Source organism: Lichenostomus cassidix, chromosome 11 (genome assembly GCF_008360975.1).
Source record: "Lichenostomus cassidix isolate B80296 chromosome 11, HeHo_3.0, whole genome shotgun sequence".
Classification (NCBI taxonomy): Eukaryota; Metazoa; Chordata; class Aves; order Passeriformes; family Meliphagidae; genus Lichenostomus; species Lichenostomus cassidix.
Window position 1 is genome coordinate 6379271 of NC_139492.1, and position 18804 is coordinate 6398074.

Consider the following 18804-nt stretch of genomic DNA (forward strand, 5'->3'; position numbering starts at 1 on the left):
TGTGCAGACAAGGACAGCCATCATGGCTGGGGTCAGATCTCTACACAACACTCTGGGAGCAAGGATAAGAAATTCCGGGTTAGACCAAGGGCTAGAAAAGCAGATCAAGCCACGCAGGGCTGTGTGGGTGAACACCTCTTGCTCCTGTGCCCAGTGCTACCTTTTCTGTCTACATCCCTGTAGCCCCCATTCCAGCTCGATGACCTAGACCTGAAAGCAGCAGTAGCCAGAGCTCGTCCCCAGCTCGTGGAGTTCCTCACTCGCTGTCCCGACTGGCTGCTCTCCACTTCCCGGCGCTTCATCCCCCAGGCAGCCCTGAGCAGCCTGGGGAGCATCAATGACCACAAAGAAAAGATCTCACTGCTCCTGGACCTGCTGGAGGAGGCTGGTCCTGCCGCCTGGGAGCACTTTGCACAGTCTGTCTGCATGGAGTATGACCTGCCCCTGGATCTGGAGGTCCTGCTCATGAGTTCTGTGGGAGAAGGTAAGAGAGGTCAGGCCAGCTATGACCAAACATAGCCAATGCCTTAGCCAGCCTTTCCCATCACCCAGTCTAGGCAGTGAGACCACCAGTGCCCTCACTTGCATGGCCTTGTTTTTCTTGGAAGCACAACTTCTGGCTTAGAAATGTAATTTGAGGTAAAAAAAACCCCTGACATAAATAGATGAAACCAGTAAAAATTGTGCACCCCATCTCCAATAAAGCTGCATTGCAATTTTTGGATGGATTTATTTGAAGGAGAAAAGAATACCATCTCTTTGTTCTGTGGAATTTTTAATTGTTATTTTTTAATTTTCCTGATCCAGAAAGGCAAGAAATACAGAAGTCTTAAAATAACCACCCATAACCACTTCCCCATATCTGTCATTCTCAGAGGCAGTGGTTTTAAGGAAAATGATGCAATTAATAAAGAACAAGGTCAGTTAGTGTGTGTTATCTGACAAACTACACAGAGTGTGAACATGCTCTCCTTTCTGAGGACCTGTGGCACCAGCTAAGCTGTGCCTGTCCCTTCCTGGGTTGCTTTATCTGGTGATAAATTAATTCTTCTCTTCTGCAGGAAATCTTACAGGGTGAGTCCTTCTCAACTGAACTCTCTTTCACATCCTGCTTGCAGTAACTCTTATTAGTTGCATCAGTTGGGTGGATGCAACCTTTGTTACCAACTGCAGCAGCAGCTATTTTGGCAGAGATGAAACAGGGCAAAGACCAGACAAACAATAGGGAACATGGTCTGGTGGGGGATTTCTCTCAGGATTGAAACCGAAACAGTTTTCAGCCCTTTGGTACAGTGACATATCATAAAAGAAGATGTCTCTTAAGGTTTAGGAGCTGGCTTATGACAGTTTAACTTTTGTAGTAACAGCAGAGCACCACTAGTGCTTCTGAAGGTGAATTGCTTCTGGTTATGCCAAGGGGGTTTTGTGGCAGCCCTGAGCTGTGCAGTGAGTCAGAAAAGGCCCTTACTGGGCTGCTGACTCTGACAGTGGTTTATTCACAGAAAACCCTTCTTTGCAGGAATGGGAAAGTAGGGCTTCCTTTTTGGGCCACAGTGTGGTTTACATCGGCCAAAGCTGCCCATACCCCGAGTTTGTATCAGAGAGAAAAGTTGTTTTTCTCCTCCCTTGAAAGCAGAATTTACCTGTACTGTGGAGCAGTTTGAAAGGAAAAGATCAGATGGGGACCCTGAAACCTGGATGTTTGGGCCATTGTTTTTGTTGCAAGCTGTTTGCCCTTTGACTGGCCAGCAGCACTCCAAATTTCAGGAGCAGAATGCTCACATTAACCATATTTAATTTCCTATTCAACTCCCTTAGGTCACTTCATCCAGGCAGAAGAAGCAAGCACAGACACGAGTGCCCAATCATCTGTGCCAAAAGGTAAGGCAGGAACAGACCCTGGGGCACTGTGCTCTTGGAGTTTATCTTCTCTGCCCACGGCCTGGGAAGGGCTACACATGTCCCAGGTGTTGGCATCAGCACTGGCAAGCTGTGGAGAAGCCACTGCAAGTTCACATTTCTTTTCTTGGTGCTTTCCACATGAACTTCCCCTGGTATTGTTTTCTCTCCCTGAATTTCAGAAAAGCCTTGCTGGCCCTCTGCTGAGAAACTTGCTTATTTTAGTTTCTCTGCAGGAATGTCCCACCCACTCTACAAAACCCATGCTCTTTGCACTTTTACTGTGGTCAGCTCATTGGTAGGTGGAGGAAGTTGGTTTGGCTTTTAAAGGAAGAGCAGAAAAAAACTGAGGGGTCAATCAAACAGAAACCACTGCAGAGTTGTCAGAATAGGAGCTTAAAAGAACAGACAGTAGGTTTTTCTTTAGGGGTGAATTTGGAACTTAGACCTTCCTAGTTGGTGCAGATCATGAAGAGACAATTTTGCCTCTGCTTTTTGCTCAGAGACTTCTGAGTCACAGAGTGGGAAATGTCATATGACACTGTCTTGTGTGTCACATGCAGGTTTAAGAACTTGAAAACAGAAGGAAAAAGTGACCTCTGTTCTGCATTCAGACTGCTGCCAGCTGCTGTGCTCTCCTAGCGAGTCCATCCTGCCAGTTACTGGTGGAATGGAAATTTGAAAATAGTGCTGAAAGTTACTAAGACTTACTAAGAAAGACATGTGCATCTCTCAGCTCTGTCCTTTATTTCCCTCTGACAGTGCACCATAAAAAAACTACACAAACAACCTTGGGAACCTGTGGGCCTGCACTCCCCAAAAACAGATATTCCCTGCCACTTTCCCCAGGATAACAAAGCAGTTCCTGTGTTCAAAGCAAGGCAGGTGCATCATGCAGCCTACAAAAAGACTCACCAGTGAGGTGCTTGTAGCCCATGTCAGAAAAAGCAATTCTGTAATCTCAGCCTGAGTTTACAAATAGTTTTGTCTGTCCAATTTTTCCTCTTCAGCACTCCAAATCCTTTCCTGGGGAGTCTCACCCAGCTTTAACACTCTGCCATTCAAAACGCTCCTTTGATGCAGTTCTGACCTTTCCATTTTCAGGTTCTGCTCGCCGTCGCCATCGCAGCAGCTCTGGGTGTGACAAGGCTGCCAAACAGCAACGACTGGGTATGTGGATGTTCCAGAAGCTGTGCTGGGCTTCCCTCTGAGGAAAGGACCTATTTAACTTCTTTGCAGAAACCAAGAAATCAACTTCCAGCATTGAGAGGGCAGCATGGATGAAGAGGAAGCTAGTGAACAGGGAATAATAGATATAAAACACAGACACGTAATTCTCACATTAGAGATAATGAGATTTAGTTTTCATGGAAAGCTGTTTCATCTTTTTCCTGAATGTTGTTCATTTTTGGTCCCTGTGCAAAAATAGGAAATACTATGGGTTATTTTCATGAGTTCAAAAGTTGTCATTTCTATGCAGCAACCTCTGATGGGGGCTGTTGTTTCTCTGCCTATAAGTGGTAGTATTTTGGAACTCTCATGACCCACTACTAACTTTTTCACCCCCGTACCTCCTCTGTTGTCTTCTCTTTCAGATTCATCTGCAAAGTACCGGCATCTCCTCATCGATTCTATCCGCCTGAGGTATGGAAGCAGGAGAGAAGCAGGAGCAGCAGCTCAGGAACAAACACAGCCACTGCCTTTCAACCAAGCCTTTGTCAACGTTGTCATTCACCAGAGCAAAGCCCCCCGCTTAAAAGAGAGAACAGATAAACCCCGAGAGGACACGACAGGAGCTCCTGAGCCAGAAGAATGTGCAGACACTGCCGTGAAAGTGTTGGATCTGTTTCGTAGAGAGGTCCCATCGAATGTGACGAGGGTGATCATTTACTTTGGTAAACCAGGCACAGGCAAGACCAGGCTAATGCACAGGATTTGTCAGAAATGGGCAGAAGGTGTCCTACCTCAGTTCCTCTTCACTTTCCTGTTTGAGTTTCGGCAGCTGAATTTGGTAAAAAGAAGATTGACCCTGAAGGAGCTTTTGTTTGATTTCTTCCTTCAGCCAGAGGACAACCCTGATGCAGTGTTCCAGGACCTCCTGGAGAATGCCCAGCAGACTCTGATCATCTTTGATGGGCTGGATGAGTTTGCAACTAACATGGATGTGTCATTCTCCTCTAGGAGAAGCCCAGCTCTTACCTCCCCTATGTCCATATCCCAGCTCTTTGCAGAGCTCTGTCATGGGAAGCTCCTGCCTGGTTGCACAGTGTTGGTCACCAGCAGACCCAAGAAGCTGCCTGACTTCTTACTATGTACAGTAGATGTGTTGGTAGAAATTTGGGGGTTTGACCATGAGAAGGTTGAGCAATATGTCAGCCACTTTTTTCATCAGCCATCATTCAGAGAACGAGCCATTGCTCACCTGAAGAGCAACACCAAGCTCCTCAGCATGTGCCTCATCCCTGCTCTGTGTAACATTGTGTGCATCTGCTTGGAGTATTTGCTCCTTAAACACCAGATGAGTGTGGAGCTTCCTCAGACTATGACACAGTTTTACATCAAGATGTTTCTCATCTTCCTAAACAAACAGCAGGGAGACTGTGCAGGCGATGAGGAGACTCACCTGAACTGTAACAAAAAGGCCATTTTGGGTCTGTTTGATCTTGCACTGAAAGGCTTGGAAAAGAAGAAACTTGTGTTTTATGGTGGTGGTATTCCTGAGGACGTGAAGGAATTTGCTTCCTTGCATGGATTGCTGACTGTCTTTGAGGTGAAGACGAGTGGCTCTTGCCCAGAGGTGGGCTATGCCTTTGTACATTTGAGCTTGCAGGAGTTTTTTGCAGCACTGTATCTCATGGTGAGCAGGAGTGTGGACAAGAACTCCCTGAAGAAGAAGTTCTTCTTGAAGTCAAAGTGGACTTTAAAGAATGAGACAAAGACCGAGCTTATGGAGAGTTTTCACATATTTCTCTCGGGCTTGTCCTCAAAAGAGTGTAGGGCATTTCTCATGCTCCTGGCAGAGCAAGATGAAGCTTGGGTGCAGGAAAAGCAGGATGTGATCCTGCAGTCTCTCAAGAAACTGGCAGCCACTCCACTGACAGGACCTAAGGTCCTCGAGCTCTGCCACTGCACCTTTGAAACACAAAACCTCGAAGTAGCCCAGCACATTGGGAGCCTGCTGAACTTCAAATATGAGTTTAAAAACTTCAGACTGACACCTCTGGACATGTCTGCTTTGGTTTTTGTCATAAACTCAGGCCAGGATTTGACTTGTTTGGATTTTGCAGGATGTCTTGTGGACATTGACTGTTTGGAGATTGTGACTGGCTGTAAAAATGTGGAGCACTTGAGGTAAACACAGTGAGTGCTGTGAGCTGGTGGGTGGGGAGAAGGGCTAAGGGGCTGGAAGGTCAAGCCTCATGTTTGTTCTAGAAGAGAGAGAAAGATGATGTGAGAAAATTTGATCTGAGCAGCATAATTTCAGTACTGCCAAATGTATGAAGTGATGAGTTTATGAGTGATTGAAGGATACTAAGGTGATAAATCCATTCTGGCTGTATTTTTGTTTGTTTTTCCATTTTGATTAAAATAAATAACAGGGTAGTTAATGCAGTAGATAAGAGGGAAGGTGATAGGCATTTCTTAACAATACAAAGGCAGGGTGAATCTTGCTAGCAAATGAGAATATCAGCTTTTGGTGTGTTTGTCTTTTTCCCATTTTCTTCACATTTTAGCTTTCGTAGGAGGAGATGTGGCGATGACTTTGCTGCTGCTCTTTCAAAGGGCTTGCAAGGAATGGGGAGCCTGAAGAAATTAGAGTAAGTCTTTGCTTGTAACATCAGTGCCTTTTCTCTTGCTGTCTGTTCTCTATCAGTTCAATGACATCGGCTCACTCCAGGATGATCTGCTCTGTGCAGGAGTGTATAGAGGCTGCACAGAGCAGCACAGACACATGTGGCTTTTGTTTTATGCTGCCATCAAGGGCAGTATTGTGTTGCCCTGCTTGAAAAGGCTGCTGCCTCTGTGTCTGTGTGCTGAGCACATGGTGCAGGCACAGCTCTGAGACAGGCTTGCCATGTGCTGCAGGGGATTCCAGTCCTCCCTCTGCTTGGTTTGAGTGATCCTTTCTCCTTCCAGGCTGACAGGCGGGAGCATCACAGCTGAGGGGATGACTAAATTGGTCCAGGCTGCATCACAGTGCCTCCAGCTTGAGGAAATAAAGTGAGTGTGTTGTGGCAATGACCATCACATCAAACCCTCCTTCCTTGGGATGCTAATGAGAATGAATCTGTGTGCAGCTTGCAGGACAATCGGATACGGGATCCAGAAGTGAAGAGGGTGATGGACCTGTTTTCCAGAATGGAAAAGCTGAAGAAAGTGGAGTGAGTAAAAATGGCTTAAAACTATTAAAAATGGTAGCTACTATGAAGCCAAGCATAGCATAGAGATATGTGGGACACTAAGCTGAAGCACAGACATTTCAGAGCAAACAGGGCTGTGCTGGACTCGGTTTGAGATAGACTCAGCCTCATAGTTCTTACCCAGGTGTTTTAAAATAATCCCAAGGGAGTCCTGGCACCACCAACGTCTCCAGGAATTACAATGTATATGCTCAGCTCAGTGCCTGGCTTGACTTCTTCCTCTTCTCTTGCCCTTGGTGAGGTTCAGGTTGAGATGTCTCACCTGGGATTAAGGGAGGATGGCTCCGTCACAGTCTCCCCAGCCTTTCCATAGCCCTCTTCTCCTGTACTGCTCCTTCCAACACTCCTGTGTCAATCCAGTGCTGACTGATAGGGACAGACTGCTAGTGGAACTCCCAGCATAGATCTGCAGCTTTTTAGGTGGAGATAGCCAGCCTGGCTTGTGAAGGCATTTTAAGCCTTTGAAGAGCTGCCAGGGGCAGTTGAAGTAGCAATGGAATTGCTGCAAGTGGTGAAGTGTGAATGCAGTTTGTGTGATAGGATGGGGATAGATAAAAAGCTGTGGAGCCAGAGTACTACCTGCCCATCCCAGGTGAAAATGAGAGACTCTGCCTTTGAAGGGCTTCCACATACCATCAGGTGCAAGCAGGCGGATCCAAAATACCTGCAGTCATTGCTGGATGCTGGATCCCATCCAGGAATTAATTACTGGCTTTGCAGTACAGTTAGATCTGTTTAAAAGCATGGCAGAAGGAGGGAGGAAAGGAGGAATGTACCTGCTCCTCTGCTTTCCTGGGCACTCTGGATAGCAGCTTGTGGGGAATGCCAGCCTGGCTGCAACAAAGCAGCTCATCCCATGGCAAAGGCAGGAAACAGTGCCATTTGTAATCCTCACTCCCTCACCCATCTCTGTGACACACAGAGTGCTGTTTTCAGGGTTGATTCCTCCGAGGATCTCAGGAATGGTGTCCTGTGGCCCCGAGAACAAGCAGAGGATTTGTAGAAGCAAGATCTTACATTTCATGTTTAATGAGGTCCAACAAGTAATGAAACAGAGCGAACATGCAATTAAAGAATAAATCCTCAGAGGCTGGAGGATTCTGTTCAGGCCTCACTGCTTCAATAAGCCACACTTAAATTGGATTTGTTGTAGTAGGAGGTTAACTGCACTGTGGATTGGTGGTGTAATCATGCAGGTATGAAATATCTCCGCTAACTAACCCAAACTGGTTAATAATCCCTCTGCTGCATGTAGAAAGTTATCTCTGATTCTAAATTCATGGGAGCTATAGCTTGCAGAGAAAGAGCTATGATCTGATAATGCATTTTTTGAGTCCTAGATGCAAAATTCAGAAGTTTTGGAGAAATCCCCTGACTAAAACAATGTGTGTGTGCTCCAGGATGTTTGGGGTGCAGAGCAGAGGGCATTTGTGTAACAAAAGAACATGCTATGGGGTTCAGCAGCTGAGGTTCTGTTTTTCCTTGTGTTCACAGCCTGAGCAACAACCATCTTTCCTTGAATGCTGTTCTCACTTTGGCAAAGGAAGGCATCGTGTGTCAAAATGTTACTGAACTGTGTGTAAGGTAGCAATGCATGAGAAATCTTACAAAAGCAAGTAGGTTGTCTCTGTAGATGCTGGCTTTAAATGGACTGTTTTACAGCTTAATTGTTGGCTAATCAGAATGAACAAAAATCAGTTTGACTCCTTTTGCTTTTCTATTAGAAACAAAATATGGATTTGTCATGCCATGTACTTATGCGTTGTATTTTTAATACAAAGGTCATTTTAATAGGTCATTTTGTCCTTGGTCTATAAAATAATTTGCAGGGTGTGACATTTCTTCTTGCATAACAGAATTTAAACTTGTTTTTAAGTTCTGTAATATATCAGCCAGGAAATTCTTGACCACCTGGGTATAAATCAGCTATAGACTTGCTATAAATCAGCTAAGTTTACTAAAAAGATGTGAATTTAAGTAGCTCTAGCTCTGTGTTCCTTTAAATTACAGGTTTTGGGGTTTTCATGTGTCCAGGATGACAGAGAAAGGGCAGACTTTTTAAATCATCCTGGCTCTTGTGGTTGTCTTATGTTCTAAGTTTAATATGCCAGAGTAATCCCCTGGTGTAATTCAAATTGCATATGGCTTTTTCTTACTTTTCTTGCCGGAAGGGAGTTTCTTCCAAAAAACTTCTGGTCTTGCAAAAAAAGTTGTGACCCAATCTTCTTAACTGTGTGCCTGTCTTATCTGCATTGCAACCCCAGCTCAGCACATGGGGTGTTCTTCCCTCTCTGAGCATACAGCTGCTGCTTGGCTGTGACACTGAGCTGCTGTGGCAGATGTCATGGTCCTCTTGAGCATCCAGGCAACAGCTCTGGTCCTTGCCAAACACCTCTGATAAACAAATGGCACCTTTCCCCTGTTCCCTAATGTTTACCTGGATCTCTTTTTCAGGAAGGACACCGTGATTATTTATTTTTCTGCCGCAGCTGGGAAAGTTCCGAGGTGAGAAACTGCATTTGTGGTTATGCTGTGTTCACCTATGCTGATTGAAACCATCAGCTTGGTGTCACTATAAACCACTATAAACCACACTGGCAGCAGAGCTGGTGACCTCTGCCCTTGCATCTGGCAGAGCTGGGTCCACCTGAGTGATAAAAAATGCAAAATAGCTGGGTTTGCACACACCTACAGCCATTTCCACAAAAGCAGCTCTTTAGTGCCTCTGGAAGCTCAAAATGCCATGTTTCTATTGCAAAACTGCTGAAAAACACAGCACACAGACCTTGTGGTTTCTGCTAGAAAACACTAACCAGAACCCAAGTTGTTGGATATTTCATGAAGGCATATTTGATTGTTTGCAGATCTTCAGATTTGAAGTTGGAAGAGAATAAAGAACATGTAATTCCAACTAGACACGTGAAGTTATGGTAAGAGAAGACATTGAAAGTCCTGCTGGTGAATGTATTTGCAGATGACAGGTACTACAGGAAGGCAAGCATAGCAGCTGTGTTGGTCCTTAAGGACAGAGGGTATTTCCAGGTGTGGAAAGATTTGAAAGGAATCTGAATAAGTAAATCAAAATAACAATAGAAATCCTATCTGGCCCAGCCAATGGCACCCCCAGCCCCTCCCTGCTCACTGAGCCTTCCTGTTCACAGCTTGCAGGATCACAGGCTGTCTTCCCAACATGCCAAGATGATTGTGGCCATTCTCCAGAGCTGTCCCTGTCTCTCTGAAGTGGAGTGAGTGCCTCCTTTCCATCTGTTGGGTGGCTGTAAGCAGGTGGTGTGGGAGCAGGGGATCATAGAATCAGACTGGTTTGGGTTGGAAGGGGCTTTAAAGATCATAGGTTTTCTAAAGTAAGATGGTTTGGGGTCTAAAACATGAATCATGTTGCCCAAGGGCTAAAACTTTTTGTTTGAAGTTGATTGATGGAGAAATAAGCAGGGAAGGTTGATCTGGGACAGAAGAACTGTCCAGGCAAAAAAGCAATTGTAGGAAAGGGAAAGCAAGTGGGTTTTGTGGGCTTTGTTGTTTTTACTGCTCAAAACAGTCTCCACTAACTGGAAAATGCTTCAGTTTATCAGGCAACAAGCTTGGAGATGAAGGCTGCAGTTGCCTGATGGAAAACCTCCCTTGGATTTCAATTTCAAGGCAGCTGGAGTAAGTGTTGCCTGGTCCCAAACCAACATGCCCTCTTCTGAAGTGAAATGCTGGACACTGCTAGCTGCTTCCCTAGGACAGTCCTGTGGGATTTCAGGGACCAGCTAATTGCCTTTTTCTTTCTCAGTCTCAGTCAAAACCACCTCTCTGTCACTGGCATTTGCAGTCTGTTGAAGTCAATAAATACCTTCCAGAAGGGGATGGAGGTGCAAGTCAGGTATGTTGGTCTTGAATCACTTCTGGGGTTAATCCCAATATACAGGGCTGGGAGATATGTTCTGAGGTTTTTGTTGAGTCACCTCAGGAGTGGGGTGGGTGAAGAATGGATCCCAAGGCAGTTACTAACATTGGCACGTGGTGATACCGTGATTTAAGCTGATTTTATCAGAGCCATCAACCAGAATTTGAGAGCTTACAGAACTGTCTCTTCTTTCATGCGTGGGGGAGTTTTAAACTAAATTAGAAAAAAAAAATTCCCTGCTCTCTGCCTTGGGAAGCTTTGCAGGCAGGATCTCTGTGGAGTATGAGAACTGGTGACACCTCCTGGAGCAGAGCTGCAAGTTCTCTTTTATTACTTTCACTTGAAAACACACTGGAATTCAAGTACAGCAATTTTGTCTCCACAATTCAGAGAAACTGGATCATCTGATACCACATGATTTGATCCAACCAGGATTTAAAACTGATGGAGGTTATTTTTTGCTTGCTTTGGGAGTGTCTTAAGCACAAGTGATTGATGTCACCAGAGAGTTTTGCAGAACAAAACCAAACATTCTTAAAACAAGAAGTCCTGTGAATTGAAGTGTAACTTTGATTGATTACTTCTCTTTCTCCCAGCCTTTGCCGTGATACTGCAGTGCTGAGGTTTAGAGAAGACAGAGAGTTTGCTTCCCTTCCGCCTAGGTAGGCTGTGTTTGCACAAAAGGTGTTATCTCAGCATCTTGTTTAGTTCTCACATCCTGTGTAGGTACCTCCTACCCCACCCCCTGAATCTAAATGTAGAATTGTCTCCTGGCTTTCTCAGCCACTTTAAAAGTTGTCACTGCCTTCTGTAGTGTTTTATGTCTCTAGAGCATATTTCAACCCACAGCATCCTCAGCAGAGCAGGCTGTTTAATGGCAGCAGTGCTACCTGATAATAGTGAGCAGTAAAAAAAACAAGTGAACCTCAAAAGTCCAAACCAAATTTTGGAAAGACTAACAGATCCCTACATGTTAAAAACTATCTGGTTCATTACACTATGCATCCAGCATCATGGTACTCCTAAATCAAAAGAAGTTGGGAGTTTAATTTTCCCCCCTCAGAAAATTATGGTCAAAACAGCTCGGCCTGGAAGTTTTGACCAATAAATGGTTTCCTGTTGCTCCTGCAATTTTAGGTTCACTATTTATACCCTTGTTCTCTGTGGACTGAGCTCACTATAAAATAGCATTTCCCATGGTACACCTGCATCCCACCTCTTGGCCAGAGAGAAACAGCAGGGCTCTCATGGGGTACAGCCCAGTGGCTGTGCTTGAAAGAGAGTGACAGCCTGAGATAACTGATCTGTGGACTCCTTTAAGGCACCAGGTGACATTTCAAACTCTGATACTTTAGGATTTTCGTGTTCATTTAGTTATGAATAGTCAGATTTGGTTATATTATAGTTTTACTGTTTATAGTTGTAGATTTTAGTTATAGTGTTACAGCTTAGTTATAGACAGTTCCACTTAGTTATGAATAGTCAGATTTTTGTACAGACTCTTCATAAAACTTGTCTAGGCAAAAGCTAAATTCAGCAAAAGCTGAATGTCTTCATCAAACTGTAGCTGAGATCAGAAATATCTCTTTCCCCTTCTCCCCAGCTGCCTGCATGCTCAAATATTTGGTTAGCAAAGGAGAGCTTGCTATTGGCAAGATACAGGCGTGGGCTAGAGCCAGGGTAGCCCTAGGGATCTGCCAAATTGCTAAAGCAAAAGTGTTTTACCTTTGTCTGGTTTTGTGCTCACTCAGGGAAGAGCCTCTGTTCTCTACTGATGACCAACAATTTGGGGAGGAAAAACAGACACCCACCACCCTCCAAAAAATAAGGTACCCTGGCCAATTTTCATTGTATTTCATGCATCTCCTGTCGCTGATCCTGAATCCAATGTAAGCTGCATCTCAAGTGATGAACCACCAGAGAACTGGGAAGTGTTGAGAAATCTCCCCAGTGCCAGAAGCTCGGGGTGCAGCTGCCATGGGAGCTGCAGGTTGTGCCCTGGGTGGGGGGAATGGCTGGGACCATGACCTTGTGCCACCCTGTGCCTTACAAAGGACACAGGGACCTGCAGTGCCAGGCAGGGGCTGGCCAGACACCTGGAGACTCCATGGGAGCTGCTGAACAGCGGGATACTTCAAGGGGGTTTTTATATTTCATTATTATCCTCTCATTTATTCTCTAGTTTTCTGAAGGAGCGAAATTTACAATCTCATTTGCAGTCCTGCAGACCTGGAGGATTGATTTCTTTTTTTTCCCTGCAGACTGACAGACTGTAATTTTCAAGCCAGTGACCTGAAGAAACTGTGTGCAGTCCTGAAGGAATGTGGCCACATCTCTGAGCTGGAGTGAGTCCCTTTTAACTTCCATGGTCTTTCTCTGCAGTTCTCTAGGATACTGACAAAATGCCACTTGTTTGTTCTGCAGTGCTGGAGGCCTACTGGAATGGGCTAATAGAGCTGGTGGTGCCTATGGGGCTTTTTACCATGAAAATTAAATGCCTTTCTTTAAATCCTAGCCTATCAAATAATTATCTGGGAGATGAGGGACTTTTGCTGCTGTTTCGGTGCCTCCCAAAACTGAAAATGCTACGTTCTCTCAAGTGAGTAGCTCCTGTTTTTCCTTATGCATGGATTGGGTTTTGTGGAAGTATTGTTTGTGGAAGCAGAGTGCACATTTGGGAAGGGTTCTTCAGGATTTGGTGCAGTGATATTCTGTGCAGGGCAGATCCACTGTGCTGTCTGGTCTGTCCCCACCTCCAGTCCAGAGCAGATTGTCTCCCCTTGAAGCCTGATTGAGTTCAGTGCCTGGGAGCCTCTGTACTCACTCTGCCATGAAGGGGACAGGTGGCCTTGTGTCAGGTGTGGCACCTGGTTTCTGAAACTGCCTGAGGTCTTCAGCAACTCACTCAATTTTTCCTCTTCAAGTTCTTCTTTGGGAAGGGGAGTAATCCTTCATCTCCTGAGGGAGACAGCTTTGGAAGGGAAGTGCTGGGGAGCTCCAGCTTCAGTCTGAAATCATCTGCAGGGGTGGCTTGTGTTTATCTGGGTATTTCACCTGGCACTCCCATGGCAAGTGGACTGTACAGAACTGTGGCTTAAGGAGTACAGCACCATCCTGCACTATTGAAAGAAATATTTATTGTTCCCTTTTGATTATTGAACTATTCTCAAGCCAAGGCTGTTCCAGTTACAGACAATCTCACTAGAGCAGGTTGCTCTGAGAGACTCTGGATTCTCTGTCTTTGGAGGTGTTAAAAACCCAGCTGCACAGTGTCCTGAGCAGTCTGCTCCATGCTAGCCCTCCCCTAAACAGGAGAGTTTGACTAGATCAGCTCTAGAGGTCCATTCCAGCCTCAGTTATTCTGTGACTCTCTGAACACTAAAAGTGAGTGATGAATTTAAAATACATGGGAGTGAGTTGTGTTTGCAGAGCTGTAGTTGGAAACACAGGCAGAAGGCAGCAAGGCAGCAGCCTGAGAGTGCTGCAGAAGGATCACTGTTCTGTGGTGTGGTGTAAATTGGTATCAGTTTTGCTTGCAGCAGCTGATTCCATCTTTTCTTCCTATAGGTTTAACGACAACCAGATCTCCCTCAACTCTGTGTTTTTCTTAGCTCAGTCCTTATCTACACTGGAACACATTAAAACAATGAGCCTCAGGTATGACCTGCAGTACTTTCCCTATTTTTTTTTCTCTTTAAAAGCTCAAACTGTGGTTTTTGAGGAGTGATCCAGGAGCTTGTGTTGTCAAACCACACACTGATGATGTTCTTTTCTGTTTACAGCTTGGGACACATGCAGGTGGTTCATCTGACCTTTGGGGAAAGAGTCAGGTAAAATCATACCGACTCATCTAAGGCTTTCAAACTCCTCCTTGTGAAATTCTAACTAGAAGGTGATGTGTGAATCCCTGAGGTGTGCCAGTTAAAGAGCCCCTTGGCTCCAAACTGCAGCCAGGGAAGCACAGTGAGCTGTTTCCTGGCTGATGGATTGACAGCAGCTTAAGGGCAAGGAGCAGCCAGCAGCATCCAGCTGCTCATCCAGGCTGTAGTCATCTCCCTGCTGGGCCAGGGCAGAGAAAATGCCCAAGTGCTGAGTGGGTGTAGAATTCTCTGAAGGCTGGAAGAGGGATAATAAGGCTCTTTTCCTTCTGGGGATGGCATGAGCCTTTTTGTGGCAGGAGGTGAGGGAAGGCAGATCAGGGTATGAGGCCACTGCCACCACCTCACCCCTTTCATGGGGGATTTGGCTATACAGGGGCAAGAAGATGAGCACAGCTCATGGGCTGAACTGTTCTTTCCCCAGGAGGAGCAGCAGATGGAGAAGTGGTTCCCTGGCACATCCCAAGCAGGAAGCAAAAGGACAGTGCTTTTGGTATGGCAGCCCCAGCTTCCCTTTGTCACCAGGAGTGTAGGGAGATGTGATTTTGGGGGTCTGTGTCTTCAGTGCAGTGTCACGTATGGAACAAACCCATTCCTCCTGTGTCTCCTCAGAGAGGAAAATAAATAGTGCATCTTTTGCTTGGTTTGGGGGGATTGTCTTGCTTTCCAGCAGAGGAAGCTTCTGCCCATAAATAATGAGAGACAGATCTGTCTGGATACTACATTTGTCCCATGGGGACCTGACAGTTTGCCACCCAAAAAGGTTTCTATGATTTCCTTCTTGGAGAAGGACAGGAGGCACCATTTCCAGCCTTTTCTCTGGGAGAGCTGAGACAGTGCTGAGCAGTGAAAGAAGCTGTCCAGTCTCCTGAGACAAATGAATCACCAGTGATGTGGCTCTAGGCAGGCAACAAAAAAGTATTGATATTTTGATGGACTGGCTCTCTTGGATCAGCTCAGGGATGGTGAAATCTTCTGGTTGTCACAGGTTTGGATTTCTCAGTCCTAGACTCAGGGTAGCAAAATATATGTAGTGGAAGTGAGAGGGTTGCTAAGGGCCATGTCCTGGGGATGTGAGGCTCTGGGATATGAAGGGACTGTTGGCATCCTGTGGTCATGTTCAGCTCCTGAGTGCTTTGTTTGCTTCAGTCTCAGGGACTGCAGAGTGGGTCCAGAGGACATGACCAGGCTGTGCCAGATACTGACTCAATGTCCTCAGCTGACAGAAATTGAGTAAGTGTGGTGCACTCATCAGCCTGCCTGCCTGCTGTCTGTCTGTCTCCCCAGCCCCCAGATAGAGTTGATGTTCAGGGTGGCTGCTAGTGTGAATCAGCTCTCCTCTCACCACAGCCTCCCAGGAATTCCTGCAGAACTTCACTCAGATACTTAGATAAATCCAGATCTTACTTTCTACTGTCCTGTTTCAAAGAGAGCTTGTCTTCTGCTAAGTCTACCACATCAGTGTGTAAACACCCCAGAACATATGTGCATTCTCATAATCTTCCTCAGTTCTGTGTCTAGAAACAATTGTTGTTTATTCCTCAGGACCTTGGCTTGCAGTACAGCCAGAGCAAGAGCTCCTGGCCCACTCAGCCATGAACTCAACTCCTGAAAGGCTGGTGCCTCCAGGCAGGAACTGAGCACCTAGAAAATTACAAGAATACTGGCCAGAACAAAAATTGAGTAGTAGCAAATAAAAATAACATAATACCCTTACTGCCTGCATTAAAAACATCAGTAGCATCATTTTATAAATGAACAGTAATGGAAAAGTGAGACTCTTGAAACTGGAATGGTAATTGGCTGTAGGATGTAGAGAAACACAGAGATCAGGCTGTAAGGGTTAAATCTTGCCCAAATTTCATAGCATTTCTGGACGTGTCCTTTTACAGAATTTTCCCATAACACCATGTGTGTGTACATGTCTGTGTAAATGTTATAGACGTAATAAGGGATTGAACCCTAATGAGTTTCTCCTGGATTTTGTTACCTTACATCTTTTACAGTCTGTCTGGAAATTCATTGAGTGACCAGAGCATTGAGAGATTACTGAGCTTTCTGCCATCCCTCTGTCATCTGACACTACTGAGGTAATGTTTGGGGTCCCTGATTTTGCTGCTGCCATGAAATGTTGGTTTGAAAAGTGTTAATACCACAGCATATCTTAGGAACATTAATCAGTAATTGTAGATCAACAAGCAAGGCAAAGAAAATGCAGAAACCCTTTCACACCCATTCCTGTCTTGTTTCTAGAAGCAAAGCAGCATTTTAATGATATTTAGCAGAGGGGGGAAAAAAAGGACAGGAAGGGAGATACCTGCTCTAGGCACAGCATACCATATAATCCTCACTTAGCAGGTCCCATGGAGCATGACTTCCAGCATCCATGACAAGTGTAGGAAATGTCAGTTGCCACATGGTGACAATGCACCACCTGTTTGTGTGGTCAGTGTCTCAGAGCTCTGCCCCTGTGTGGATCTGCCATCCTGACATCTTGACACCAGACGTGTTTTCTGGCAGCATATCAACCACCTAGGCTGGAATTCAGGCCAGAGAAGTGCTGTCAAGGGCTAGGGCACTCCACTGTGGGGACAAAAAGCCCAGAAGATGCTTGGCTATCTTTCACAAGATGTTGCAGCATGGAGGAGCTGCAGGGTCTCGAGAGGCTGAATTTGCCCAGTCAGGAGGTTGCTTTCAGTCTGGGCTGTCTCTAGTCCAGTTGCCCTGAAGGGGAGTTGTTCAGTGTAAGCCCTTGGTCTGTATTCCCTCTTCAGTCAAAAGGCACTAAAGGAGACTCTGCTTTAATTAAAGGAATGCTGGGTGCCAGTGCTCAAAACTGCAGGTCCTTGCTCCCTCATCCTGAGTTAAATGGGATGGGTCCAGCCTTATGTGTCTTGGGGGGAAATTGAGCCTTTTGTATGAGAGCCTCTCTTCTTAGGAGCTGATTTCAGTGTTTTTTCTTTCCCCTTCTTTTCAGTATTAGGAAAAACTCATTGTCCCCACATTGTGCTGTTTTACTGCTCAACTCCATCAACCTCTGTGAGAGGATCAGAGTGGTGAATGTCCGGTAAGACACTCAGACTCTTTGGAGCCCCATAGCTCAGCCTTAAAGGGACTACAAAGCCTGTCATCCTTGAAGATCAGTGCTGAAGGACTGTCTTTTGTATCTGCTTCAGGTCAAGTGAAAATGCCTTCCTGCATTTAGGAGCAAGCATGAGAGGCCAAAAGACATCCTGCAGGTATTGGCATAGAACACTTAATTCACTTGTGGTTGGGTTTGAAGCACTGGTGTAGGGAGCCAGATTTTCTCTTGTATTGAGAATTCATGGGCTGGTGGCCAAGGAGCTTGGGCTAGTAGCTTAAGCTTTAGGGCTTCATTCATGGGCTTAAGTGCAACTCAGAACCATTTGGATGCACTGGGATGGCCAGGCCCTTGCTCTTCTCTTTTTTTTGGACTGTTTACGATCATCTTGAGTTGCACCAAATTCTGCTGCACAAGCACCTGAATTGAGCCCTCATCACTGCACTTTCCAAATGTGTGCCTCAAATTCTGGGTGATAATCTCCACATGAGCACGTGTGTGATGTGGGGTGTGTCTGCAGCCTCTCTGGCAGTGATGGTTCCTAAGTACCCCTGGAGAGAAAACTGTTACAGGTCTCCATTCCCGCACCAAGAAAATGGCAAAAAGCATGAATGTTGCACAAAAACTGGTGTGAAAGTGCAGCTGCTGGTGGGCAGCTCTCAGTGCTGGCCATGCTTTAACCCTCTTGCTGTCTCACACAGGCTGACTGGCTGTGCCATTGGGGAAGAGCAGGTGGAGGAGCTCTGCAGCATCCTGGAGCAGCACGGGTGGCTGGCAGACATCGAGTGAGTGGGATTTTGGGTGTCACCATGACCTTGAGCAGAGTCACTGAGGCAGAGCTCTGTGTGTGTGTGGTTCAGCATTGTCTGGAGTTTCCCAGCCTGTCTTTGAGAGTGTGTGTGCTCATTCAGACTGCTTAGAAACACAATCAATTGGGAATAGTACAGGTAATTTTGAGCTGGTGGGACAACTTCCTTGGGATTTCCACTCCATGACTGTTTTAAGGCATTTATTGCTTCACCTGAGCTCTTCCTTTGAGCTTGCTCTGGAGCTTATACATGAGGTAGTTTCATAAGGCAGTGGTTTGTTTTAAACAGACTTTTATTGTCCACTCTGGGATTTAAATCCAGAAAATGTGATTTTTTTCCTTTAAAGCTTCTCAGAGGAGCATTGCTGTTTAAAAGAATCATAGAATTATAGAATACTTTGTGTTGGGAAGGACCTTTAAAGGCTGCCTTATCCCTGTCACAACCAGGGACATCTTCAACCAGATCAGGTTTCTCAGAACCCTGTCCACCCAGGCTTTGAATATTTCCCTACCTCTCTGGGTGACCTGTTCCAAAGGCTGAGTTTTGGTTGACCATATTGTCTTTCTGCCTTTCAGTCTCTCCAGGAATCAGCTGGGAAATGAAGGCCTGAGGTGCCTCCTGGACCACTTGAATCGAGTTTCCAGTACCTGTTCCCTCAAGTAAGAAAACACACAGTGAATCTGAAATGCCCAGCAGAAGGGTGTTGGTGTGATCCCTCCTGAACCTGCTGCTTGTTCTTCCTGCCCTCCCCTGCCTTGGGAGGAAAGCTCTGACTGAGCCATGAGCACAACTTGAGACCTCCAGGCCA

General features: G+C 45.7%; 1 protein-coding gene across 3 annotated transcripts in view; it reads left to right on the plus strand.

The window, feature by feature from the left end:
* The window catches only part of NLRC5 (NLR family CARD domain containing 5), a 36296-nt gene that overhangs the window by 3356 nt on the left and 14136 nt on the right, over positions 1 to 18804 (plus strand). For 2 of the 3 annotated variants that reach the window (XM_085071557.1, XM_085071558.1), the window contains exons 3-28: positions 184 to 484; positions 1819 to 1881; positions 3004 to 3069; positions 3495 to 5250; positions 5634 to 5717; positions 6037 to 6120; positions 6198 to 6281; positions 7815 to 7904; positions 8775 to 8825; positions 9185 to 9250; positions 9482 to 9565; positions 9903 to 9986; positions 10114 to 10203; positions 10824 to 10889; positions 11979 to 12056; positions 12489 to 12572; positions 12743 to 12826; positions 13795 to 13884; positions 14010 to 14057; positions 14530 to 14598; positions 15255 to 15338; positions 16112 to 16195; positions 17083 to 17172; positions 17282 to 17344; positions 17889 to 17972; positions 18572 to 18655. In XM_085071557.1, the coding sequence (XP_084927683.1) occupies positions 184 to 484; positions 1819 to 1881; positions 3004 to 3069; positions 3495 to 5250; positions 5634 to 5717; positions 6037 to 6120; positions 6198 to 6281; positions 7815 to 7904; positions 8775 to 8825; positions 9185 to 9250; positions 9482 to 9565; positions 9903 to 9986; positions 10114 to 10203; positions 10824 to 10889; positions 11979 to 12056; positions 12489 to 12572; positions 12743 to 12826; positions 13795 to 13884; positions 14010 to 14057; positions 14530 to 14598; positions 15255 to 15338; positions 16112 to 16195; positions 17083 to 17172; positions 17282 to 17344; positions 17889 to 17972; positions 18572 to 18655 (3911 nt within the window). The remainder of the gene's footprint in view (positions 1 to 183; positions 485 to 1818; positions 1882 to 3003; positions 3070 to 3494; positions 5251 to 5633; positions 5718 to 6036; positions 6121 to 6197; positions 6282 to 7814; positions 7905 to 8774; positions 8826 to 9184; positions 9251 to 9481; positions 9566 to 9902; positions 9987 to 10113; positions 10204 to 10823; positions 10890 to 11978; positions 12057 to 12488; positions 12573 to 12742; positions 12827 to 13794; positions 13885 to 14009; positions 14058 to 14529; positions 14599 to 15254; positions 15339 to 16111; positions 16196 to 17082; positions 17173 to 17281; positions 17345 to 17888; positions 17973 to 18571; positions 18656 to 18804) is intronic. The other variant, XM_085071559.1, reaches the window with a different exon arrangement.